Source organism: Leptidea sinapis, chromosome 33 (assembly GCF_905404315.1).
Source record: "Leptidea sinapis chromosome 33, ilLepSina1.1, whole genome shotgun sequence".
In the NCBI taxonomy this organism is placed as follows: Eukaryota; Metazoa; Arthropoda; class Insecta; order Lepidoptera; family Pieridae; genus Leptidea; species Leptidea sinapis.
The window spans coordinates 9256841-9267629 of record NC_066297.1 but is presented as its reverse complement, the minus strand read 5'-3'; the positions used below and the strand labels follow the sequence as shown (position 1 = coordinate 9267629).

The 10789-nt window shown below is 31.5% G+C and overlaps 1 protein-coding gene across 2 annotated transcripts in view; it reads right to left on the bottom strand.

The window, feature by feature from the left end:
• Window positions 1-1286: 1286 nt before the first annotated feature.
• The window catches only part of LOC126974727 (synaptotagmin-7), a 175775-nt gene continuing 166272 nt past the window's right edge, over window positions 1287-10789 (bottom strand). For both annotated transcript variants that reach the window (XM_050822334.1, XM_050822335.1), the window contains 2 exons: window positions 6676-6888; window positions 1287-4644 (listed from right to left, as the gene is read on the bottom strand). In XM_050822334.1, coding sequence (XP_050678291.1) covers window positions 4544-4644; window positions 6676-6888 — 314 coding nt within the window. In that variant the 3' untranslated portion in view covers window positions 1287-4543. The remainder of the gene's footprint in view (window positions 4645-6675; window positions 6889-10789) is intronic.

Here is a 10789-nt window from a genome sequence, read left to right as displayed (position 1 = left end):
GAATGGCAAAAGTGTGCTTAAAGACAACATAAGCGCACTTTTCTGCTTAGTCGTGTGTCAACTGTCACTGTGCGAAAATTCTAAATTCAATATACGTAACGTAAACCGAATAAATGTTTTACAATGCTGCTTATTTACCAGGAATATCTTAAACAACTGGAGTGAATGAATGTATAGATACATTGCAGCTGCAGTTGTGGCATGTTTGTCTTGTGATTGATTTGTCTATGTGTATGGAAAGTCATTGAGGAGTAATCCTAATAAATTATGGCTTTTATTTGAAAATTATAACTTGAAAAGTGACATTATAGCACATAGTACAGTATTAATAAGTATTTTATGGATTTAATCCTTAGATGTAAATAAAAAAGAGCTCTTATGAATACTTGCGTAGTCTTACCAAATGTATTTTTATAATACGCCACTCTTGTTACATCTAAATAAATTGTTTGTTTTAAATTCAAGTGATTACTTGAAAAGTGTCCTAAAACACACGTCATACGATAAAATGCAAAAAAAAATATATCTATTTCTTTTTCTGGATCTAAGTACGCGTTAAGTACGCTATTAGTTACCTAATGTATATGCTTAAGTCTAGATTATTACATAAACTGATTATGTCTGTCCCTTTCTAATCTTCAACGTAAGACAGAGATCGAGGCTATAAGAATTTCCCTAATGACACTATAACGTTTAATCTGTACTAGAAAAGCTATTTAGTTGGCAATTATTTATGAAGCTCGGTATATTTTAGTATTATTATGAATATAAATTATCAGTTACTGTAGCCACCACGTATAAATATTTTAAATATTAAATAAATCCAGAATCAGTAACGCGTTTATATCGATTGAAGATTTCTAACACTGTACAACTATACTGTGTTAAATTACATGGAGCGATAAGTAGAACATCTACCATACTAGCGGTCATTCACGAAGGTTTAACGCGAGCCGCAAGATGTAACAGGCCTAATCGATAAAAATCTTTCAACAAAAGCTTGACACGTTTTAACGGGGTTCGGTACGTGAGCCAATGGTGTCCAACGAGAATCCTATTACTGTAACTGTTGTCCGTCCTTTTGTCAGTGATTTCCTTCTCCTTAAAGTGTACGAAAGTTATATAAGTTATAAAAGTGTTGCCAGTCCAGAATGTATTAGACTTGTAAGAGACTGAGATAGAAGGAAGTCATTGGACGAGGCATTTGTCGTAAGACAAGCTGTTGTTGGAAAAACTAATTGTCAGCAACAAAAGTATTGAATTGTAATTGATTGTAAAACAGCATTAAAGGCTTATTTTATTTTATTTTTTATGATCAAACAAACAACATGTTAAAAGTATTTAACGTCGTTATTTGCGAGAGGTACATAAACTTAACTTCTATGATCCTAAATGATCTTGTCCTGTCAAGAGCTGCAATATCCCAATCATTTATAACTCTGAGATGCTTACTTTACAAGTAAAAACGTCATTTTCACTATTGCTGCTCAAGTCCCTCAATATCCACAGCGTTGCAAGCGTACGAAGCAATACATAGAAGACAATTGTCTCACAAGGAATTAGCACTGTTAGCATTTCTTTTATCTTCAATTTCACATATCTGTAGTTTCTGTGCATGCGTTATAACTATATCAATATTAATTAAAATCGATGGCTACAGTAAAATCTAGCATAAAATATTGATTATTATCTTTCCAGTAACAATTTTATACATACACCAATTGCTATGTCGATAACTATTAACAACACTCTACGTTATACCTATATCTATACTGAGAACATTTTCAACTTCCATTAAATGCAACGACATCTAGTTTAATTTATTAACACTAAACTGCAATGATCTAAGTACATACAATGTTCTACAAATATGAATCTATTAACAATGATTCAATATCTGACTACTAAGGATTTAATCCGCAACAAAAAAAATCTTAATATATCCATTTTAAGACATTTTTCCTTTTTATGCAATATAACAAACAGTTTGAATGGTAAACTAAAACATACAGTTTGACTTTAGATTACACAGAGCTATAATTTTTGTATTAATGGATGCGTCTTTAGTAATTACTGATTGTTAAATAAATTTCTTTAAATTCACTGTTAATACGGCTGCTATATGTTTAATTTTATTGGTTTCGCTCAAAAGTTGAAATTTGATATAAATTCTGGGTTATTGTGAGTGAATTGAAGATCAAGGAGGCGATTTTAAAGTTTTGACACTTAGCATCATTTTTTCCAGATCATTTTCACATAATTCACAATTTGAGTTCTAGGAACTCACAAAATTGCCTCACAGGTCAATCTACCAAAAACCAAAACTTTATCCAAGCCTAGAATTAGTTCAAATACGTTTATTATAATCTTATAATGCATGGTAGATGATCCACCTAGGTTGCATCTGAAAGATTTGAATAAGGAAAATGGGCTTGAATAAGGAAATTAACACATGATTGATGTAATTATTGTTATGAAAACATCCGATTGTGTCATTATTGTCATGTGTCGTGAAATGATACCTTATAGACTGAGAGAGATTAGTGTTAAGTATTAACCTGTCAAGTTAGTGAGCAGATATATCAGATGCAAGTACAATATGTTATTATTTTGTCCATTAATTTTCCTATATCGCAAAAGAAATAATAGTTATTTAAAACAATATTATGTTATTTTAAAAAATATCACTTAAATGTTGGCGCGATATAATTATAAAATATGATTACAAAATGATTGTAAAAGTCATCACATATACATCTACATTATCTAACTAACTAACAATAACAGTATAAATATTATTGTTTTCCGGAATATGAATTTATTCTATTTGATATTAAAACCAAAAAAAAATCAAAGTGAACATTACAATGTTATAAAATCCTATAGCTACTTTTTATTATGTGGCACACAGACAGAAGAGGAAAAGAAAAAAAAAATGTGCAAATTATTATTTTGAAATATAAGAAAATATAGATTACGATGTAATAACGATTTTTGACAATTCGCTTATATGTGAGGGGTACATTTTTATTTTATATTCATTTTTATTTTATTTTGATAAGCAGCTCCTAGAATTTAAAAGTTAATTATAATATGATAATTTAAAAGATAGCCATAAGGAATTTACCTTTTCTTACTTTCTGCACTTCTTCGCCAAATAAAATTAAACAAATCCAATTTTACACTTTAACTTTCTTGCAATTAATATTTAAAAAAAACTGGTTTTTTTTTCTTCACATATGTTATACTTTTCTGAAAGATTTAAAACGAAATCCATTCAACCCATTAGGCTTTTAAAGATATACGAATTTAAGTACTACAAAATCTAGCAATCTGTATGCCACATGTAAGATGAGTCATCATCAATGGATCTACTTAATAAATACATTCAATATAAACTAAGTAATAATTGATCTACGTTACTCGCTAGCCAAAGAATATTAATTTAAGAAACGCCAACTACAAATTTTCGTTCAACTTTGAAGTTTTCACGACATCTACTCATTTTGTGCGATACGAACTGCCATTCTTCATATATCTACAATAACAATCATATTATCGTAACCCCTAACTATGATTTAACATTGACTCGATACCTTACATTTAAAAAACGTCAATTTTAAGCATCAGAAGATTGATGACAAGATAAATGTGTCACTTTGGCCATTTGTTAAATAAATTAAATTTAAAGTGTCATATAACTGAATAAAAAAGTGTTGGCGCAAATGACACAAATAGTTCTGAGAGACAGGTGCCAATTTCAACAATATTCGATACAAAAACATTGAATTCATATCACAATACCAGACCTGTCCCACAGAACTTAGAAAAATCGTCATAGTAAGATAGAAGCGCTGTGCATTAATAAATTAAATAAGTTAAATATCGGATATAATGGGAATTCCTCGCGGAAATTATGATAGTTATAATTCGAAACGATTCAATATCATTTTGATTAATATCTATCCAAATATATTTGTAGAAATAAAGATAATTATTAAATGTTACACGCACAGCACTAATGTCATGATAAGAGAGAAATTAATGTCAGAAATGGATGTCCAAATGCCACTATAAACATATATGGCAACTACTTTAACTAACCAATAGACTTCTTTAAGCTAAATGATAGAGAAAAAGAGAGAAAAGAGAAAATATACAAATCAGAGTTATTTTAAATGTGTTTTCTATTGTAATATTTTCGAGTATTAAGTAAATCTAGATCTAGGAATAAAATAACATTTCTAAATGAATATTTTTTACAGTATTATATAATAATATGAACTTGTTTACAATATAAAATGTCATTATAGTGAACAAAAATGATCAATAATTAATGTAAATGTTTTATTTTTATAATTAAAATTGTGTTCACTTTGTTAAGGAGATTCAAAAATAGATATCAAAATACAGTGATAGAAAAACATTTGGCACATCCATTTTTCCGACATCGAAGTTTAAGAGTGTGATTCGAAATTCATTTTTAACTTTTTGATTAACCGTTCAGTCTTATGACGTTTTATTTTTTTAATTTTTTAACAATTTATTCTGGCTTCAGGCGATGCCACTGCACGATGGTCTGTCGAGGTTTCGTTATCATGTCCTGCCAATGTTTTGTTTCTGTTGCCCCTGATCCGTTCTTTCCTGAAAGAAAAACATACAGGTAACGTTCTTGTTAACCACAAAGAGGTGTGTTCCTTTAAATTGTTCAATAAATTAATTAAACAAACGAATAAATTTAATAACGTTTAAGTCATGTAGTATATTATTATTTTGATAATATTATTATGTATTGTTCCGATTAAACTCTTTAACAAATCAGTTACTTTATACAATAACGTCAATAATGACACAAGTATGTATGTCAAAGTCGTACATTATACTATTTAGGATCAATTCGAAATCAATTAGTATAAATCGGTAGATTGCTAACCGAGGGTCGAAAGAATTAATGCCGAGTAGGAATTGATTTTTTTACCCGTGTTAAACACTCTAATTTTTATTTCGAATTATGAGGAAAATAAAAATAATAAACTATTAATAGGTAATATTATGTAATAATATTAGTAGTACCTATTTAAAATTAATTGTCAAATTAGGACAGTTTATGTCGACTTTTTGAATTTTAAATATGGAACTCACCGCGTAATTGTTGCGGCTTATTCCGCTCGCAAGAAGTTTGCGCTAAGTTCACACTGGCTGTTAAGAAAGTCACATGGCTGCAGCATTTTTAATAATTTTTTTTTTCATAAAACTCTTAATTTCTATTTTTAAAGTTGTAGGAAGTAATTTGTATGAGTTTTTTCCTCTCTATGGAGGGAAGCAGCATTTTCTACCCAATAATCAGATCAAAATAACATTACTTTCCGAGTATGAGAAATGAAAAATATTTTTACAGCTCCATCATGTTAAGTACTAAAATGATATTACTAAGCAAATTCTCCATAACTTATAAAAGTTACTTATACAAGTAACTTGTATAAAATAAAAACCTCAATAACATCGGGTTCACTAAATAGTGATAATGATGGATGTAAATGCATCAATCTCTCTCTCTGTCAATAAATAAAGTTATTATGTGATCCATTTTTCACAACCACATGAATGTGTACACGGTGAATTGGGAGTGTTCCCTATAACTATTAGCCTAAGTCCTGCGGCTGATTTCAGTATTCTATTCAATTTTTTATTCAAATTATTCAAAAATTTTTGAAGCAAAATCTCTGCCTACGCGTCTAGTTTTCGTTCAGTTGTGTTTTGACCGCGCTTTGAATACAACGCCACGCAATGTGTTCAGTGAAAAACTGTCCAAATAACAGCATAACAAACTTAAAAAGGATGGAGTGTCGTATTTCAGGAAAGTGCCTCTTTGTAATTAAAGTAATTATGTAACAAACTTGATGTTTTAAATCATTTTGCTAAATACTTACATTTCTATCGTTTCGCAACATAATCAATGAGCAATAGATATTCTTAATGAACTATGAACATTAGTGTCACGAAATAAGGTGTGAATTTGATCGAATGTTTTAATGTTATATGTGTTAGTTAATGTATAGTTAGTGTTTTTAGTTTAGAACAAACATAAGCTTATAATGCCTACTACTTGGCTAAGTCGAGTTCGTAAGTCTTTTGTGGGGCGTTGTATATACTTTCACAACAAGATCCTAGAAAATGTGTAAAACAAATGTATTACGAAATTTAAAAGAACTGTTAAAAACGGTTTGTGTGGTTAAGGTTACTATAATATAAATGACTTTCTTAATGATACCACTGATTGGGAATGGAGCGACCGCCCACAGGCTATTAAGTAATAAATTTTACTGTACCATTTTATATTATAACCATGTTTTTATATAAAAAAGAGGCCGCTGAGTTTGTTGCGCCCGTTCTTCTTAGGCATACCTTTTGGAATAGGTGGTAGTTTTTGACTTTCAGTGATTTTATATCCTATTTTGAATAAAAATATTTGAATTTGAATTTAATAGGCGATTGGAAGTCTATTTGTTTATAGTACGTTATTTATATTTGCTCTTACACTATTGTTTATACTATGGAGCTTACTAGAGTTAGAAAAAACAATTCCATTGCTAGTACTAGTTTATTAGCTATGATCGATTTTTTAAACATCTGTATATTTTAGCAAGAACTTAGCTGAATTACGTTTCCACTCACCAGCCAACAGTATTCTCCCAATAAGCTCATTCCTGCCGATATTATCAAAATCCATGACCTGCACATCAAGGGAACACTCCCTGATCTTCTCCCAGGGCACGTTGAAGGAGAAAGAGTCGTTGAAGACTGGGTTTAGCGTGCATTTGAAGACAGCTGTCTTGCGTTTCTCGATCCTTTTATCTCCGAACTGTAGCCAGACTTTTACGTATGGATCTGAAACGTTATAGTTTTTTTTTTCTATTATAGGAGCATTGTAATATTTTACACCTATAAAAATTCTCAAGTGATTTATTATTCATTAAGGTTTGCGCTTACTGTTTGCTACCTTGGAAAACTTAAGATTTAAATAAACATTGATATAGCACATAATTTAGGAAATATGTTAGTGATAAATTATGTATTCATGTAATACCATCTTCATTAATTGTTAACCCTACCTTTCCTATTATTATAACTTTAGGTTCAAAAATTGCTGCTTTTTTTTCAATCGTAAAGATATTTGGATTGTCATCATCCTCATGAGGATTGACAAGAAAATACCACTACCTACCACTCTCTGAAATCAACACTTACAGCTTCAGTATTGTACAAATTATTTCTACAATCTCTGGAAGTCGATGCGACTAAAATACTCGTTTTGACTTATTGGAGTTAGTCGGTAAAAGTAAAAGTCAATTAATTATGAGCAAGTAAGAAGATTTTTGTAACTTCAGACTTGGATTGGGTTTCCCTTTGCAATATTTCGTTGTTTCAAGTGTCGTCGACGAAAATGTTTCTGCCTACCCTCATTTGTCTTTTCTTACGCTCAAAAGTGAAGCTCGAGTTTCAAGCAATTATTTACGTGTAAATGAATAACAATGGAAGCTTAAAACAGTGGATACAAATTTTGGATCTTAATTGCAGCAAATAGGTAATATCCCGTTAGAGTTTGAGTCTTAGCCATCCTGTGACCAGCTTTCAGGTTTAAGGAAGACTATCCAGTCCAGTAACAAGTACGCGTAGAGTTTTAAAAGAAGACTATGCTTCTGATGGCTGACAATGCTAAATAGCAGTTTAGTGCAATGAATATGAAGTATTTAATATTTTGTTACTTCCTGTCATTACGCAAAATTGCATAGTTTACTGAAGAATTCAAGAGATATCTATTTTAAAGTGGCAAACTGTCATAGACATATGATTTTTAAATGCAAATTAGAAAAGGCAAAATGTACAACTACCAGCAGTAAAATCAGCATAGTGCTATCGCAAAGTCTGAGCTTTGTTCCCTACGTAATAATAGCCATCATTAACTTACACATGGAAAATAGCTGCAAAGTACTGAAATGCGTATCTGAGATGGATGGGAGGAGTAACACTTTAAGTATCCTACACAACGATCAGTTAACAGTAAGTTTTATTTAAAAAGCCTTTTCATACCTACTAAATAGACAGGTAGGTGAAGACCACACTCCACTTCGATAATGAATGTTTAAAGAGATCTGAAAAGCCTCGGTTGTTACATTGAGGATGCTAGTCAATAAACCGAATGGCATGAAATGGAAAGCCAATAAGCTCGATCTTCAATTCAAAACAATACAATTCAGGGGGTCGACGTGAATGGCAGCTCCTGGGACTCCTCTCAGTATGGGGGTACCACAAGGGTCTATTCTTGGACCGTTCCTCTTCCTTATCTATATAAATGATCTTCCTAATCTTATAGAGAAAAAACATAGGGTTGTATTGTTTGCGAATGACACTGATTTTCAAAGTTTCTATGTATGACGAAGTGAACGATATTTTATCTGACATCGTGTACTGGTTTAGCGCTAATAATTTATTGTTAAATAGAAAGAAAACTAAATACATTAAATTTACCGTACCAAATGTCAAAAATGTAAATGCAAATGTTTTGTTAAACGGAGAAGTGATAGAACCGGTGGAATCTGCTATATGTCTTGGCATAACTCTAGATTCCAAATTACAATGGGGCCCCCATATTGAAGGATTGGCGAACAGACTTACTTCTGCAGCATACGCGGTTAAAAAGATTAGACAATTAACTGACATAGATACGGCGCGACTAGTATACTTTAGTTATTTCCATAGTATTATGTCCTATGGTATATTGCTATGTGGCAACGCTGCCGATATTAATACAATATTTGTGCTCCAGAAGAGGGATATTCGCGCTATTTATAACCTAGGTCCTAGAGAATCATTGAGAGCAAAATTCAAAGAAATTAACATCTTGACTGTTGCTTCTCAATATATTCTTGATAATGTTATGTATGTTCATAGGCACATAAGTGAATTGCCAGAAACTGTCATAACCATAATGTTAACACCAGGAACAGACATAAACTGATGATGCCTACTACTCGGCTAAGTCGAGTTAGTAAGTCTTTTGTGGGGCGATGTATATGCTTTTACAACAAGATCCCAGAAAATGTTCAAAACAAAAGTATTACATTATTCAAAAGAATTGTTAAAAAGCGTTTGTGTGGTCAAGTACTAGTATAACATAAATGACTTTCTTAATGATATCACAGATTGGGAATGGAGCGACCGCCCTTAGGCTATTAAATAATAAGTTTAATTGTACAATGTTACTTTGTTACTTTGTAAATGTTAATTGTAAAACATATTTTTGATAAAAAAAGCCCGCTGAGTTTGTTGCGCCCATTCTTCTCAGGCCTGAGGCATTCATTTTGGAATGGGTGGTAGTTTTTTTGACTTTCAATAAGTAATTTCACATCCTATTTTCAATAAAAAGATTTGAATTTGAATTTAATACCAGTGATGTTACAAAAGAAGACAGTCTAGTAGCTTTTTAAACATTGTATGCAGATCTTTTATCAAATCCCTTGAAGTTTTTGAACTTTAATTGCGGAAATATGTGCACCCAAACCAAGAACACTTCATAGGCATGGAGTTGTGCACTTATTGTTGCGTGAAAACGCCCTGGTTCCAAGCCCTTCTGATGAGCCAAAGTCGACTTGAGCTACTTCAAACAACCTTTGATCGTCTTCTGCGGTGGGTGAAGGTTATTTACGAAATTTGCATTCACCATAAGAGCGATGAATAAACAAACATATGAATTCGAAAATCGAAAACAAATTGACGCTTGACGGGGATCGAACCAGCGCTCCCAGGATTAGAGGCAAAAGTTCTATCTTCTACGCAACCAACGTTCTATCGGAGATGTAACATAATTAATACCAAAGACAACTTAAGTATAAATTAAAAACTCTGAATTTATGTTCGGATGGTAAAATATTTATCTGATGGAGTTCGTAAATCAAGCTTGTCAACGAAATATGACTCCCAATTACTGGCCGCAAAGAAAATTTCCGACCGACGATTGAATTAATGGTGCTCTTAGATCTGTCTTGTATACTGAGAAATGTGACACTCTGGGGCTCTATTCGAAACTAACTACAGCGTTTCAAGCGTAAGATAAGACTTAAATGGAGCGCTTACAATGTTCTGAGGTATCATAATAATGTAGTTTTCATTGTAATATCTTCTTAGAATGGTACTACAGAAGAAAGTTGATCCTCAAGGTAGTCGTGAAAAAAATGTTTATAGCTATCGACTAATCTCTAGTTGCAGAAAGCTTACTTAAAGTTAATGTTCCATTAAATCACATACTATCCTTGACTGTCAAAATGAAAAAGAAAGTGACGGTATTATATAAAATGAAACATTAAGTTTTAGGACGCCTTCTGCAACTCGCGTTAAGCCTGGTTTTGTAAGCAAATATTGTATTTGGAGAGGTGTGAATTGTTTTACCTAATTACGAGTTGATGCGGTGAAAAATTTCAACTTTTCGAGGTGTGTTACGAGGGTGTTTCAGGGTTTGTTTCGAGTAGAAGAGGTTTTCGATAGCGTTTATATAAAATTGTTCTACTGTTTATGGATTACTAAATATCTTCGAAGTTTTATGCGAAAAGCTGCGGTTTGTTTCTATAATTTAATATATAGATTATTTTTTTTTTATTTATGTAAACCTAAAATGATATGATTTTAGTGTTTTTTTTTGCGTAGAAAATACAAAAAAATACACATTTTAAAATTGTGCTTAACAGCGTCAAATTATAAACCATTAAGCCCTTTTTTGTACCTATTAAATAGT